Source organism: Hemitrygon akajei, chromosome 4 (assembly GCF_048418815.1).
Source record: "Hemitrygon akajei chromosome 4, sHemAka1.3, whole genome shotgun sequence".
NCBI lineage: Eukaryota > Metazoa > Chordata > Chondrichthyes > Myliobatiformes > Dasyatidae > Hemitrygon > Hemitrygon akajei.
The window spans coordinates 67,828,889-67,846,166 of record NC_133127.1 but is presented as its reverse complement, the minus strand read 5'-3'; the positions used below and the strand labels follow the sequence as shown (position 1 = coordinate 67,846,166).

At 40.0% G+C, this 17,278-nt stretch overlaps 1 protein-coding gene across 2 annotated transcripts in view; it reads left to right on the top strand.

The window, feature by feature from the left end:
* Positions 1-17,278, top strand: part of ints10 (integrator complex subunit 10) — a 60,107-nt gene that overhangs the window by 32,519 nt on the left and 10,310 nt on the right. For both annotated transcript variants that reach the window (XM_073042787.1, XM_073042786.1), the window contains exons 11-15: positions 1,106-1,188; positions 4,277-4,423; positions 5,733-5,841; positions 9,551-9,630; positions 16,769-16,931. In XM_073042787.1, coding sequence (XP_072898888.1) covers positions 1,106-1,188; positions 4,277-4,423; positions 5,733-5,841; positions 9,551-9,630; positions 16,769-16,931 — 582 coding nt within the window. The remainder of the gene's footprint in view (positions 1-1,105; positions 1,189-4,276; positions 4,424-5,732; positions 5,842-9,550; positions 9,631-16,768; positions 16,932-17,278) is intronic.

Below are 17,278 nucleotides of genomic sequence, written 5' to 3'. Positions count from 1 at the left end.
GTACTTTTAAATGTTTATTTTTTTTCAAACTAAGGTTTTGAGCTCTGGTGCAGGTATCCCTTTTCATGAAGTTGGATTTAAGCCATAACCAGCATGCCTATCAAATGTGCCCAGTCCTATATCCTGAAGTCTTTGCAGTCAATGATAACTACATTTTAAATTTGATTCCAATCTGGTCAAATAGTTGGACTCAATTTTGCAAGCAAACCTCAGTTGCATTAATAATAATTTTATATTGCTGTCAATATATCTGTCAGTAGTAACCAGGGTATTTTTTTGGTTCTGTGGCGACCCACTTCCTAGCGCACTCAAACCGGCTCACAAATAGCCAGCGCGCCGGCATAAAGGCCAGTCCCAAAAGGGCGCCAAGTCTGCTTCACCAGCAAGGGGAAAAGCCCACGCGGGGGACAGGACTGTGAATACGTGCCCCCTACAGCATCCGCGCCCGGGGAGGGCAGGATCAGGAAGGCTTTTTAAAGCGAAGCCGCGAAGTTCGAATAAAATCTTTTTGTAACTGCAGTTCATCGACTCCGTGTCGTTATTTCAGCGCTGCATGTAGCACACCGCTACAGTTCAATAATTTTACCTACCACTCAAGTGTATTCTTTATCTTGCAAGCATGCATGTCCAGTAGTTTAAAAGTTCAAAGTAAATTTATAATCAAAGTATGTATATGTCATCATATACTACCCAAATATTATAGGCTTAACTAACTCTTTTAAAATATCATATCTAGAGATAGCAATGGAAAGCCGAGGGTGAAATATTCCTTGGAATATAAACCCAGAAACTATTTTGGATGTTGTTTGCTAAACTAAGCAATACAACATAGAATTCACAAATTTACAATATTCTTCCATTTTATAATGAATGACCTTGGAATGACTTGACCAAAAATTGTATGTTATTTTACATTAAATATATTAGCCATTGATCCCTCATGCTGCTAATGCATTAGAATTTTTGCAGAGTAATATATGCTTCTGGTGATTATGGGTTTCAGCAAGGACAATGGCAAATGCTAAATTACTTAACTTTAGATTGAGAAGGACTTTTATTCTCTATTACATTTTTGAATTTACTTTGAGTTTTCTTTCCCCTGAAGAAGTCACTCGCATCTGCATGTCCTGGAAGACTGAAACCTGGCTATGGCTAAGAATATTTATCACTGACATGATTATATACCAGGTAAGTTATTTGATACTGTATTTTATGTGGAATTACAGAAAAACATTTTCTCTTACATATTGAGCCTTCTTAGCCATTAACATTCCAACTTTAATAATTGAAGTTTATTACCTTTAAATATACACTTTAAATATTAGTATTCGTGATTGTTGTCATTATGGAAACATAGAAAACCTACAGCACGATACAGGCCCTTTGGCCCACAAAACTGTGTCGAACATGTCTCTACCTTAGAAATTACCAAGGGTTATCCATAGCTCTCTATTTTTCTAAACTCCATGTACCTATCCAGGAGTCTCTTAAAAATCCCTATCATATCTGCTTCCACCACTGTCGCTGGGAGCCCATTCCACGCACTCACCACTCTCTGCGTAAAAAAACTTACCCCTGACATCTCTGTACCTACTTCTAAGCACCTTAAAACTGTCCCCTCTTGTGCTAGCCATTTCAGCCCTGACAAAAAGCCTCTATCAATGCCTCTCATCATCTCATACACCTCTATCAGGTCACCTCTCATCCTCCGTTGCTTCAAGAAGGGTGAGTTCACTCAACCTAATCTCATAAGGCAAGCTCCCCAATCCAGGCAACATCCTTGTATGTCTCCTCTGCACCCTTTCTAGAGTTTCCGCATCCTTCTTGTGGTGAAGCGACTAGAACTGAGCACAGTACTCCAAGTGGGGTCTAACTAGGGTCCTATATAGCTGCAACATTACCTCCTGGCTCCTAAACTCAATCCCACGATTGATGAAGGCCAATGCACCATATGCCTTCTTAACCACAGAGCAACCTGTGCAGCAGCTTTGAGTGTCTTATCTACTTTGATGTTTAAGTACAATTAACCTTAATTCAACAAAACCAAGCAACAAACGATAACATTTTGCAGACAGCTCACAAAACTACTAGATACTCCAGTAGATATATTTCTTCCTTTGAATTACAATTGCTGCAGTCTGCAGCATATAATTTCCCTTTTTAAGGATGTTCTTTTGAACTGACTGAGCGATCTGATGCTTTTGCAATCTCCTGGGGGATTTGATGAACTAGGCTCGACAGTGCAGGTATGGTTAGGATTGGTCATTGCTGGGTGTTGATGCTGCATCGAGGTCTGATGGCAGAAGAAAAACCCATAGTTGTCTCCATTTCACCATGCCATTAAAGTGTTGATAAAGATTAAAATCATTGAGGATGAAAGCGAAAATACAATGTGTATTTGTACAAATTTCAAACTAATTGAGAGATACATTTATGTTGTCAAAAGGTAAATGGGGAATTATTTAGACCCAGGCACATAATTTCTTTAATGGATGGTGAAGCCTTTTACTGCATTGTAGTTTTTAATTCTTTAAGATGTATCGAAATATAATAGTCATAATTAGTAAGCTGTAAATGCGAGGTTAGTCTTCAGATAATTTTTAAATTAATATTTAAATACCTTTAAATTAGAAAAAAAACTATTCCTCTTTTATGAAACTATTCCACTAAAAAACTTTTCAGTGATATACCGTATTGACACCAGCCTACTGCTCTTCAGTGCAACTAACCATAGAATAGCAACTTCTGTGTTGTTGAGGATAGAAAGGAATGGTAATAGGTAGAATACTGGTAATTATTTATGTAAGTTTAAAATACTTTAAAGAGACTGGATATAATTAATATTTTGCTAGTTCTAGTTTCTGTGAAAGGAAAATCATGTCTGACGAATCTTATAGAATTTTTTGAAGATGTAACTAGTAGAGTGGATGGGGAGAACCAGTGGATGTAGTATATTTGGATTTTCAAAAGGCTTTTGACAAGGTCTCACACAGGAGATTAGTGTGCAAATTTAAAACACACGGTATTGGAGGTATGGTATTGATGTGGATAGAGAATTGGTTGGCAGACAGAAAGCAAAGAGTGGGAATAAACGAGTCCTTTTCAGAATGGCAGGCAGTGACTAGTGGGGTACCGCAAGGCTCAGTGCTGGGACCCCAGTTCTTTACAATATATATATTAATGACCTAGTTGAGGGAATTAAATGCAGCATCTCCAAGTTTGCGGATGACACGAAGATAGGCAACAGTGTTAGCTGTGAGGAGGATGATAAGCGGATGCAGGGTGACTTGGATAGGTTAGGTGAGTGGGCAAATTCATGGTAGATGCAATTTAGTGTGGATAAATGTGAGGTTATCCACTTTGGTGGCAAGAACAGGAAAACAGATTATTATCTGAACGGTGGCCTATTAGGAAAAGGGGAGGTGCAACGAGACCTGGGTGTTATTGTACACCAGTCATTGAAAGTGGGCATGCAGGTACAGCAGGCGGTGAAAAAGGCGAATGGTATGTTGGCATTCATAGCAAGAGGATTCGAGTACAGGGAGGTTCTACTGCAGTTGTACAAGGCCTTGGTGAGACCACACCTGGAGTATTGTGTGCAGTTTTGATTCCCTAATCTGAGGAAAGACATTCTTGCCATAGAGGGAGTACAAAGAAGGTTCACCAGATTGATTCCTGGGATGGCAGGACTTTCATATGAAGAAAGACTGGATCGACTAGGCTTATACTCACTGGAATTTAGAAGATTGAAGGGGGATCTTATTGAAACGTATAAAATTCTAAAGAGATTGGACAGGCTAGATGCAGGAAGATTGTTCCTGATGTTGAGGAAGTCCAGAACGAGGGGTCACAGTTTAAGGATAAAGGGGAAGCCGTTTAGGACTAAGATGAGGAATAACTTCTTCACACAGAGAGTGGTGAATCTGTGGAATTCTCTGCCACAGGAAACAGTTGAGACCAGTTCATTGGCTATATTTAAAAGGGAGTTAGATATGGCCCTTGTGGCTTAAGGGATCAGGGGGTATGGAGAGAAAGCAGGTACAGGGTTCTGAGTTGGATGATCAGCCATGATCATACTGAATGATGGTGCAGGCTCGAAGGGCCGAATGGCCTACTCCTGCACCTATTTTCTATGTTTCTATGTTTTTATGATCATTATAAATATTGCTGACTCAAATTTTTAATGTGCATAATTCTGCTCCGATATCTTATGGTCTAATGAAATTATTTACCTGTTCTTTATTTTTGTGTGTAAATATTGGAACTTCTTTTGAAGGGTCAGTACAGAAAGGCAATAAACAGTCTTCATCAGTTGGGAGCTCTTCAAGGAGTCCAGCAGCATGTCGTGAGTCAGGGTACACTTGAACAGCAGAGGGCATTAATCCAAATGGCTGCCTGTCACTTTGCTTTGGGAGAATACAGAGTAAGTCCACAATGGTGTTGTAATTTTGAAAGCTAAGATGAGAAATTTTACTCCTCTCCGGTATGGTGCAAAAAAATAATGTAAAGTGAAGATGCTTTCAAAAATAATGAAATGAAAAGTTTCTAAATGTCAAAAAATTTACAAGAAAAAGCAATAAACAGTAAAAAAAAAATTAAATCAAATCAATATTTGGTGTGACAACCCTTTCTTGCCTTTAAAACTGCATCCTTTCTCTCTTAGGTACACTGGCCTACAGTTTTCTAAGAACATTGATAGGTAGATGGTTCTGAGCACCTTGGGGGACCTGCAGACTCTGGTCGTCTTGCTTGCTTTTGCTTCTCCACGTAATCCCAGAGAGGGATGAGATCAGGGCTGTATGGTGCCTATACCATTTGTTGCAGAACTCTTTTCTTATGCTGAAGATAGTTCTCTATGACCTTGGCTGTGTGTTTGGGGTTATTGTACTGCTGCAGAATTAAGTTGGGACCGATCGGAGGCCTTCCTGATGGTACTGGATGATGGGTGAGAATCTGCTTGTACTTCTCAGCATTTAGGATTACAATAATTCTGACTAGATCACCAATTCCATTTCAAAAATGCAGCCCAAAACCTGCAGGCAACCTCCACCAGCTGCACTGTTGGCTGCAGACACTCATCCATGTCATGCTCTCCAGCTCTTCTATGCGCAAACTGCCTCCTGTATGAGCCAAAAGTTTGAATGTTGACTTCCCAGTGCAGAGCACTTGCTGCCATTGTTCAGCACCCCAGTATTTTTGGTTTTGTGCGTAGATGAGTCTCTTGGCCTTGTTTCCACTTCAGAGGAATGGCTTTTTGGCAACAACTCATCCATGAAGATCACCTTTGACTTAGAAATTTTTGGCTCAAGTAGGAGGCCTGCTTTGTCTGTCGAAGAACTGAAGAGCCCTACATGGATGGATGGGTGTCTGCAGCTAGCAGTGGAGGATGACAGAGGTTTCCTGCAAGTTTGGGGTTGCATTCTGCAGTAGGGCAATGACCCCAAACACACAAATACGGTCAAAAAGAACTACCATTAGCGAAACAAAGAGAAAGTAGTTCTGTAACAGATTGTATGGTCTCCACAAAACCCTGATTTCAACATCATCGAGGCTGTCTGGGATTACTTGGAGAGACAGAAGCAAGCAAAAGTATTCCATGTTCATACCTATACTGTCAAATTGATTACATGTATTTTTAAATTATTTTTCTCACGATTTGAAATGAAGACAGCAAACAAAAATTAGAAATGCGGAGATGATCCAGGAAACTGAAATTTGTTTTCCTTCTGCAGATGACATGTGATAAAGTGTTGGATGTTATGTGCAGTGTCGTTCCATGTGCACAGGATGTGGTGAAAGTACAGGAGGAAATTCCAAAAGTGAAACCTAGATTCAGAAGAGGTATGGAGCACAGCCAAAAAGTGTCAGAGTCAGGTGACACAGAGACACCCCTATTGGTCCCACCATGTCTGGTCAGCCATCAATTGTCTACCTATTCGTAGCACTCGTTCCATTGCTTTCAATGCCATGACATTTCAAGTGCTCCTATTAAATGATGAGAGTGTACTTGTTTCCATCACACCCACCAAGTTCATCCCCTCCAAGTTCCTCACCTATTAAAACGAACTTGTGTCCTCTAGTTTTAGAGACTTCTGGCTGAGGCAAACAGTCTCTCAATATCTACTGTATTTAGTCTCTTCATAATTTTGCATAACACGATCATGTCATCCCTCGTCCTTCTGTGTTTTAAACAAAACTTAACAGCCTATCCATAGCAGAAGTAATGCAATATCCTGTTAAATCTCCTTTGTGCTCATACATATACATATACACGTACATACATACATGTTTGTAAACCATTTGCAATTACCTGGTTTTCTGCATTAATTAACTCATAAAATGTGGTTTCATCTTCATCTAAGTCACAGTAGTAGACAAACACAATCTGTGTAAGCTAATACCACGCAAACAGTTGTACTTCCTGTCAATACCAATTTAAACAATTACAGTCTAGATTCAAAAAAGTATGTGAACATATGGGGTAATGCCTTCCATAAAAGCTATTTGGAGTCAGGTGTTCCAATCAATGAGATGAGATTGGAGGTGTGGGTTGTAGAGGTGCCCTGCCCTATAAAAATGACACACAAAGTCAGGTTACTGGCAGAGCCTGTTCTTCTCAAGAAAGATTTGTTTACGTGCACCATGCCTCGATCGAAACAACCCTCAGAGGACCTTAGAAGAAGAATTGTAGAGACTCATGAATCTGGAAAAAGTGACAGAAGCATTATTGAGGACCTAAATGTTCATCAGTCCACAGTAAGTGAAATTGTCTACAAATGGAGGAAACTCAGTACTGTTGCTACTCTCCCTAGGAGTGGGTGTCCTGCAAAGATCACACCAAGAGCACAATGTGCAATGCTTGAAGGAGGTGAAAAAGAACCCAAGGGTAACAGCAAAAGACCTGCAAAAATCTCTGGAATTTGCTAAAGTCTCTGTTCGTGTGTACTGTAAGAAAAACGCTGAGCGAGAATGGTGTTCATGGAGGAGACCACTGATCTCCAAAAAAACATGGCTGCACATCTCAAGTTTGCAAAAGACCACCTGGATGTTTCACAATGAGTAATTAATGCAGAATGCCAAGTCATTGCAAAGGATTCAATAACTGTACCAATTTGCTATATTTCCCTGGATCCCATGAACTGCTAAAGTACCTTTTGGATTATCTGTCATGTGAGACCTCGTCAAAGGTTTTACTGACGTCCATATATTCTATAAACAAACACACAACCTCACCAACACAGTAAATAACCTGCTTGATAAATTCAGTCTATTTGGTCAGACAGGATCTCCCGGTAACAGAGCTAACTTGACTCTGCTTGATCAAGCCCTGCCTCTCCAAGTGCTGGTTAGATTTTTTTCCTAATACTTTCCAACAGCTGATGTTAGACTCACAGAGCTGTGACTATCTGACTTATCCCTGCTACCTTTATTGAGCATAGGTGCTATATTGACTACCCTCCTATCATCTGAAATTGCTTCTACTTTCTGAGGGCAGAGAAGGGTCGAAAATTTCCATTTCCCCACTTGCCTCCCATTTTTAGTCTGGGACACATAGGGCCTTGAGGATTTAACCACTTTAAGGATATTAAGACATCTAATATTTTGTGTTTTAACTTGTTTTAGAATGTCACCATGTCATTTCAGGTTTGCACCTAAACTGGAGGGAGACCAACATCCTTGCAGGAAAGTTTGCTAGTGCTACAGGGGCAGGAGGTGGGGGTGGGGGTGGGGGGTGGTTTAAACTAGAGTTGCAAGGGAATAGTGCCAGAGCAGCTAGTGGAGTAGTTGTGGGGACAGGAACAGAAATGTTGAGCATGGTTGGACTAATGTTCTGAGTTACATCTGTTTCAATGCAAGCTAGTTGAGCTGAGAGCATGGATCAGCATGTGGAGTTATGATATAGCATTTGCAGGAGGGGCAGGACTGGCAGCTCAGTGTTGCAAGATTCCGTTGTTTTAGACATGATAGGAGGGAGCTATTAAAGGGGGAGTGATGAGATTACTTGTCAGGGAAAATACATTTGGTTATTGCTCAGACAGGACAGACTAGAAGACTCGTGTACTGAGGCTATATGAATGGAAATGAGAAAGGAATGACCATGTTAATGGGATTATATCATAGACCTCCCAATAGGCAGCGGGATTTAGAGGAGCAAATTTGCAGAGCGATAGCAGACAGTTGTAAGAAAAATTATTTTGTAATAGCATTCCACATACTATTTACTGGGACTCCCATGCTGGAAAAGGGCTGGATGGGATAGAATTTGTCAAGTGCATTCAGGAAAGTTTCCTTAATATATGGAGGTCCTGACTAGAGAGCGTGCAATACTGGATCCCCTATTGGGAAACAAATCAGGGCAGGTGATAGAGGTGTGTGTGGTGTGAACATCTTGAATCTAGTGATCATGATGCCATTATAGTTTCAAGATAATTATGGCTAAGGATATGGCTGGTCCTTAAGTTGAGATTCTGATGGCATCGGAAAGGTTCGAGCAGGTGGTGAATTGGGATAGTTTGTTTTCTGGCAAAGGGATGCTTGGTAAGTGGGAGACTTTCAAAGGTAAAATATTGAGAGTACATAGTTTGTGTGTTTCTGTTTGAATGCTTGAAGATAAAACCAAGGCTAACAGGTTTAGGGAACCTAGGTTTTCAAAGTATCTTGATGTCCTGTTGAAGAGGAAGGAGGAGATGTATACTATAAGATATAGGAGCAGATTTGACCATAAGATATAGGAGCTATTTGGCCCATCGAGTCTGCTCAGCTATTTCATCATGGCTGATCCAATTTTCCCCTTAGCCACAATCTCCTGCCTTCTCCCTGTATCCCTTCTTGCCCTAACCAGTCAAGAATCTTATCAAGCTCTGCCTTAAAATTTCTTGTCAAGAAAGTGATTGTTTTCTTGGTATCTTAACCGAGCCTAATATATTACAACTGAAAGAAGAAAAGGGTAAAATGAGTGAAATTAATCATCCCCTTGGGCAGTTAACATGTATTAACGAAAGGGAAATAATATTTGGAAATTATTGATAACTAGTAGATAAGAGTGAACAGTGGATGTGATAAATATTTATGTCTCCTTATGACATAGAATTAGGCAGTTCAATTGATTTAGGATGAACATTTCCATCAATCTTGTTCTGTGATTTATTTCCCAGTTACCTACTCCCTTTCACATGCTGATCAACTGTCACTGTTTATTCCACTGCACAAGTTCAAGAAGGGGTAATTTACTTCCATGGCTAGGATATTCAGAACCTGGGGTTACAGTTTCAACAAAATTATTGGTCATTCAGAGCAGTGATGAGAAGAATGGGGTATGGTGTTAGTGTAGGAAAATGACATTGAAGTATAAAATCAGCACAATTTTATTTAATGGTAGAGCAGGCATAAAGTGAGAATATCCTACACCTGCTTCTATTTTTTTTCCATTTATAAACAAATTGAAAAGAATGCAATGGTATGAATTATCAGAAATTATGGTTTTAAAATCTCAAAAGCCTGCATAGCCTGCTAATGTTTTCATTTTTCTTTTAACCGATTGGCTTTTTAGGTTTGGATCTTAAACTCCTGCCATGTACCAGTAAAACCATGATGCCATATTGCCTTCAGTTAATGCTGGCTTGCTTTAAGGTAGGCTGATTACACACTTCTGGTAACAGTAATCTGCAGAATTTGCACTTTATCATAATTAAGAATTTGAATCTCTTACCAAAACAGCAAACAACTGTGTTTTAAAGGTGCTTCACGGAATTCTTGAACAGATTTTGGTATCAAGCCTCATCAAAAATTTGGTCAGAGAGAAAGGTTTTTAAGGAGCCATCTTTGTAAAGTGAAAGAGGCTGATAAGTTTTGCAAAAATCCAGAACTTTGGTCTTTAGCAGCTGAGTTACTAAAGAGCTAGAAATGGAGCTGTGCAAATTTTTTTTTGGGATGTAGAATGAGATTTGAGGAAAGAGAGGAGTATGGTCAAAGAGGGAAAGTGAATGGATTGAGAGGGGCTGGAGTATGAAAGTTGGAGGCAATCTGTGTACATTTGTGTACAGATTATGTTGAGATATTCAATTTGTAGGTGAAAAAGAGGAAGAAAAATGGACCAAGAAGAACTAAATAAACTATTGCACTAATTATCTGGCTATGAGCAGTTAGTTAAGAATGGAAACAGATGAGAACTGTTACAGCTCCGTGAGCTAAGATGGATAGGTATTGGAATGGGGTGATGGGTGATGTGGTCAGCTATGTCAGAGGCTACAGACAGATTGAGAATGACAGAGAGCCGTGGATATTTTTGTAATGGTAATTGAGTTTAATTTGAACTGTGTTGATACTTTGACATAGGCAGATGCTTGGTTAGAAAGATTCAAAGAAGATGGAGATAGATTTATTGAATCAATGAGAAGCTTAAGGTCTTTGGAAAGGAAAGAGAACTTTGTGATGGATAGGTAGTTTTCAAGGGTGAAACATGTTTTTTGAGGTGGGATCTGATTACAGGTTTGAATTTGAAGGAATAGTAACAGAAGAGAAAAAAATTGCTGTTTTTGTTGCTACTTTATGCAACTAGGGAGAACATAACTTGCATCCATGTAGTAGCTATCACAATCTCAGAATGCCCCAAAGTGTTTTACAGTTAATTATTTTTGAAGTTTTAGCAATAGAAATATTTCAGTCAATTTGTGCTTAGTACCCTTCTACAATCAACAGTGATGTAATAGTCATGTAATCTGTTACATGAGTAATACAACAGAGAAACAGGTTATTTGACCCACCAAGTTCAGCCTGACTAATGGCACCCTTCCATATTAATCATTTTCCAGAACTTGGCTTATAAACAGCAATGCTTAGCTGATTTAAGTGCTCATCCAGACACTGCTGTTTATTCTGATCGTATTCTTGTATATAGACTATGTTTCAACTGTTGTTCTTCTGATAATGGATCACTGGATAATGATCATGATCAAAAATAAAACTGTTCCTAATTACAGTGGGTCACTGAAGCAGAGAAGGGAAGAGAGGTGTACTATACAAACTATAGTGTCCGGTTTGCTTATTTGGATGAGTTAACTTAGCAAATGGACTCAAAAATAGGAAATTCTGATAGAACGTTATTGCATTTACTAAGTGGACCATTGGGAAAAGACTTGCCCGATCCATAGCTTTACTCTGTGATACTGCAGCTTCAACTGATAGATCAAGTGCAGTTTTACTAATTGCTAGGAGTATGCAGACTTAAGCAGACTTTTTTTTCTTCCTGAAAAGGAGTCCTCATATTGATACAGAGACTGTCAGTAAGTCTTTGTCTGGAGTTAGCCCATGCTATATGCTTTGGTTCATTATATTCCTGAATAAAATCTGTTTTCAATTGACAAGAAGAACATTTCCATTGTTTTAAATGGTTAACATGTCATGGTTGAATCAGTAAATAAATAATCCCAAGGCATGGATTAATGTTCCAGGGCCAGAGTTCAAATTCCACCGTGGCAATAAAATAAGCTGGAATTGTTACTGTCATTCTGAAGTTATCAATTAGCTTCAAGTTTATTATCACTGATATATGTTGTGAAATTTGTTTTGCAGCAGGAGTACAGTGTAATACATAAAAGAACCATAAATTACAATAAGAAAGATATAAAAATAAATAAGTAGTGCAAAAAGAGAACAAAGCATGAGGTAGTGTTCATAGGTTCATGGTCCGTTCAGAAATTGATGGCGGACGGGAAGAAACTGTTCCTAAAACCTTAAGTGCCTGTCTTCAGGCTCCTGTACCTCCTCCTGATGGTAGCAATGAGAAGAAGACATGTCCTAGATGGTGAGGGTCCTTAATAATGGATACCCCCTTCTTGAGGTGTCGCCCATTGAAGATATCCCTTTTGATGGGGTGGTTAGTGCCCATGATGGAGCTAGCTGAGTTTCCAACCCCTGCAGCTGTTTTTCCATTCCTGTGTATTGGTGTTTCCATATCAGACGTGATGCAGTCAGAATGCTCTTCAAGATAATCTGTAGAAATTTGCTGGAGTCTTTGGTGACATACCCCTCATGAAATATAGCTACTGATGTGCCTTCTTCAAAACTGCATTAAAATGCTGGGCCGAGGATGGATTTTCAGAGATGTTGATATCCAGGAACTTGAACCTGCTCACCCTTCTGACCCCTTGGCGAGGACTGGTATTTGTTCTCCTGACTTTCCAGAAGTCCACAATCAGTTCCTTTGTCTTACTGATATTGATTGCAAGGTTGCAACACCACTCAGCCAGTTATCTATCTCACTCCTGTACACCTCATCACCATCTGAGATTCTGCCAGCAACAGTTGTGTCATCAGCAAATTTATAGATGGTGTTTGAGCTGTGCCTTGCCACACAGACATGAGTGTAGAGAGAGTAGAGCAGTCAGCTAAGCATGCATCTACAAAGATGATTGCTAGTGAGGAGGAGATACTATTTTGACCCAGACTAACTGGTACCCAGCTGAGCATGTAATAAGAGTCATAGAAAAGTACAGCACAGAGGCCCTTTGGCCCATCTAGTCCTTGCCAAACCATTTAAACTGCCCTCTTCCATCAATCTGCACCTGGACCAATAGCCCTCCCTGCCATCTGTGTACCTATCCAAACTTCTCTTAAGCGTTGAAATCAAGTTCACATGCACCACTTGAACTGGCAGCTCGTTCCACAATCTCTAAGTGAAAAAGTTTCCCCTCATGTTCCCTTTAAACTTTTCACCTTTAACCCATGACCTCTAGTTGTAGTCCCACCCAACATCAGTGGAGTGGAAAAAACCTGCTTGCATTAACCCTATCTATACCACTCATAATTTTGTTTATCATTATCAAATCTCCCCTCAATCTTCTATGCTTCAATGAATAAAGCCCTAACATATTCAGTCTTTCCTAATAACTCAGATCTTCCATTCCCTGCAACCTTCCAGCCTTATTTACTTCTTTCCTGTAGGCAGATGACCAAAACTGCATACAATATTCCAAGTTAGGCCTCGCCAACATCTTGTATAACTTCAACATCCTATCCCCTGTACTCAATGTTTTGAGTACACCCCCAATCTTGGTGTCATCTGCAAATTTGCTGATCCAGTTAGCCACATTATCGGTCTATCTAGATATAGACGACAAACAACAACAGACTCAGCAGTAGTCACAGGCCTGCAGTCAGAATGGCAAACATCTACTACTACTCTTTAGCTTCTCCCACAAAGCAATGTCTAATTCCATTTTCTGTCTCCTCTTGAATGCCAAGCGACTGAACCTTCTTGACTAAACTCCCACGTAAACAACTTTTACTGCTTTGCCTTCATCAGCTTTCCTGGTACTTCTTCGCAAAACTCTACAAGATTGGTTAGACGTGACCTACCATGCACAAAACCTTACTGACTGTCCCTAGTCAGTCCCCCTCTATCCAAATACTCATATATCCGGTCCCTTAGAATACCTTCCAGTAACTTTCCCACTGCTGATGCTGTCGTGGTTTCTCGTGCCCCACAAATGACCAAGAGACGCAGAAGATTCTTCAAGAAGGGTTAAACTTTAATTTGCAAATCAAAGCTGAGACAGTCATTGAGCTAGTCGCTGATTGCCCACCGATCCTTTGGACACAGTATTTTTTATAGCAATCTCCTGGTCCAGTTGTATTAGCATATGTAATTGGTTTATAGTTGCATATCACACGTACATCCTGCCACTATTGTTTCTACCCATTGACTTAATCATGTTCTAATTTACATCTCTTAGCTACCTCTCATTAACACACCATTGTCTTCTACATTCTTAGGATTTCGTTACTTAATCATGTTCTAATCTACATCTCTTAGCTACCTCTTATTAACACACCATTTTCTTCTACATTTTTAGGATTTCATTCTCCTACTAAATTGGGTACGTGCATAGCAAATAGCAAGTTTAAAATTTATACTTTTATACTCCAATAATGTCAGGCTCATTGGCTTATAATTCTCTGGTTTATTTTTAGAAATATCTTAAACAGCAGAACAACATTAGCTATCTTAAATCCTCCGGTACCTCACCTATTGCTAAGAATGATATAAATATCTCTGCTAGGGCCCCTGCAAATTTTTGCATTTGCCTCCCACAGGATCTTATCAGGCCCTGGGGATTTATCCACCCTAATTTGCCTGAAGACAGAAATCACTTCTTCCTCTATACTCTGCATATGGTCCATGACTTCACCATTGCTTTGCTGCACTTATGTAGACTTTGTATCTCTTGAGTAAGTATAGATGCAAAAAAATCTATTTAAGATCTTCCCCATCCCTTTTGTCTGCATGCATAGATTACCATTCTGATCTTCCAGAGGACTAATTTTGTCCTGGCAGTCCCATGCCTTCTTTTATTTCTCCTAATTTCTTCCTTAAGTGTTCTTTCATTTCTTATACTCCATAAGTACTCCATTTGTTTCTACCAGCTATACCTGCTATGCACCTCCTTTTTTTTCTTACCTAGAGACTCAATGTCTCTTGAAAACCAAGATTCCCAGAACCAGTTATCTTTACTTTTTATTCTGACAGGCACATACAGGCTTTGTACTCTCAAAATTATACTTGTGAAGGCCTCCCACTTACCAAGTACTCCTTTATCAGAAACAATCTGTCCCAATCCACACTTGCCAGATCTCTGATACCATCAAGATTGACTTTTCTCCAACTTGGAATCTTAACCATCGGACCAGACTTATCTTCTTCCATAATTACTTTGCATCTATTGATCATAATGCCATTAGTTTCAAAGTGTTCCCTGGCACAAACTTCTATCATTTGCCCTGTCTCCATCCCCTAATAGGAGATCAAGTATCACAATCTGTTGTTGGGACTTCCATATACTGATTAAGCAAATTTTCCTGAACACATTGGCAAACTCTATCCCATCTGGTCCTTTCAGTATAGGAGTCACAGTTAATATGCGGAAAGTTAAAGTCACCTACGATAACAGCCTTATGTTTCTTGCAACAGTTTGCGATCTCTCTGCAAATTTGTTCCTCTACATCCCTTGGACTGTTGAGTGGTCTATAACATAGCCCCATTAATATGATCATACCTTTCATTTTCCTCAGTTCCACTCATAGAGCCTCAATAGACAAAATCTCCAGTCTGTCCTGACTGCTGTGACATTTTCCCTGACTAGTCACCCCTCCATCTGTAATCCCTCCTGCTCTGTCGTGTCTAAAACAAAGGAGCCAATAAATATTGAGCTGCCAGTCCTGCCCCTCCTCAACCACTTCTCACTAATGGCTACAACATCATAATTCCATTTGTTGATCCATGCTCTGAGCTCATCTGCCTTTCCTACAATACTTGCATTGAAATATACGCTGCCCAAAAAATTAGTCGCACCATGTTCAACCTTTTGATTTCTGACCTTGTCTGAGGTCTTAACATCTCTCAACACAAACGCTCCACTATTTGTTCTGGCACTCCGGTTCCCATCTCCCTGCAACTCTAGTTTAAATACCCCAGTGCAGTACAAGCAAATCTTCCTGCTAGGATATTAGTCCCCCTCCAGTTCAGGTGCAAACCATCTTCTGTACAGGTCCCACCTTCCCTGGAAGAGAGCCCAATGATCTAAAAATCTGATGATCTTCCTCCTACACCATCCTTAGTTCCGTGTTAAACTGTGATCTACCTGTTTCTGGCCTCACTAGCACGTGGCATGGGTGGCATTCCTGAGATCACAACCCTGGAATCCTGTCCTTTAATTTAGCACCTAATCCCCTAAACTCATTTTGTAGAATCTCCTCACTCTTCTACCTATGTCATTGGTACCTACATGGGCCGCGACCTCTGGCTGCTCACCTTTCTACTTAAGAATGCTGAGGACTTGATCCGAGGTGTCCCAGACCCTGGCACCTGAGAGGCAGCATACCATGTGAGAACACACACAAAATGCTTGAGAAACTCAGCAGGTCAGGCAGCGTCTATGGAAGAGAGTAAACAGTCGATATTGTCAGCAGTCAAATTCCTGTTTGCTCTTTTCCATAGATGCTGCCTGACATGCTGAGTTTCTCCAGCATTTAGTGTGTGTTGCTTTGGATTTCCAGCATCTTCGGATTTTCCCTAGTTTATGATACCATCCAGGAATCTCATTCTCATCCACAGAATCTCTTTTCTGTTCCCCTGACTAATGAGTCCCCTATCTCCACAGCTCGCCTCTTCTTCCCACTTCCCTTCCAAGTCTCAGAGTCATTGCCAGAGACTTGACTGCTGTAACTATCCTCTACTCTGCACTGGCTGTTTAATCCCTTTCCCTTTCCTGACTTATATCCAGTCTTCTGTGTCCTGCACCTTGGGTGTAACTACCTCTCTGTATGTCCTGTCACCCCCTCAGCCTCCCAAATGATCTGGAGTTCATCCACTTCCAGCTCCAACTCCTTAACGCAAAGTGTCAGAAGCTTCGGTGGGATGCACTTCTTGCAGACCAGGTCCTTCAGAAGATTGTGAAATTGCTAATTCATTAAGACAGTTCAAAAGTATGTTGCTTAAAGTGAAATTACAGGCTGCAAATTGCAATTGGTGTAATTCAGAAGAGGTATATTTAGAAGTTTTGGAAGCAGCCCACAACACGTTGACGTGGTTCACTGGCACCATCTTAGCTAAATAAGAACGGGTATTTGCATTCAACTGTTCAGGGATGACATATACAAGCTTATGTATGCTAAAAGTAGGATAGGATGCAAATGTGTTATTTTCTGATTCTTATTTCTTTCAACCCATTTAATGTTTCAGGAAGATTTGACAAGTAGTTTTTTTTTGCAGCTGCGAGCCTTTACAGACATACGAGATGATCTAGCTTTAGGTCATGTGATTGTACTGCTACAGCTGGACTGGCCTCGAGGAGAGAACCTTTTCCTCAAAGCTGTTGACAAAATCTGTCAACAAGGCTCCTTTCAATATGAAAACTTCTTCAATTACATCACAAGTATCCTTTTTATATATAGTAAAATCCATTTGTACCATTCTCTTTGTTAATCGCATTTTTCTGATGTGAGAGATTTCTTTAGTGGGAGTATGTTTGCTTATAAATATTATGGATTCTAATTGCACTGCAAAGACTTCGGATGTTGAGTTCCTCCAGTATTTTGTGTGTGTGTTGCTTGGAATGTTGAAGTCCTGCTGCAAGGGCAGATAATAATCCATTAAACTGGTCCATCAGTGGCATAAGGAATAACACCACACTTTAAGGTACAGAGAGTTTCTAAAGCAGCAGAAGTAAATACAGTTTTTTTGATGTTGCTACAATACCCACTAAATTGTATAAATTTTCTT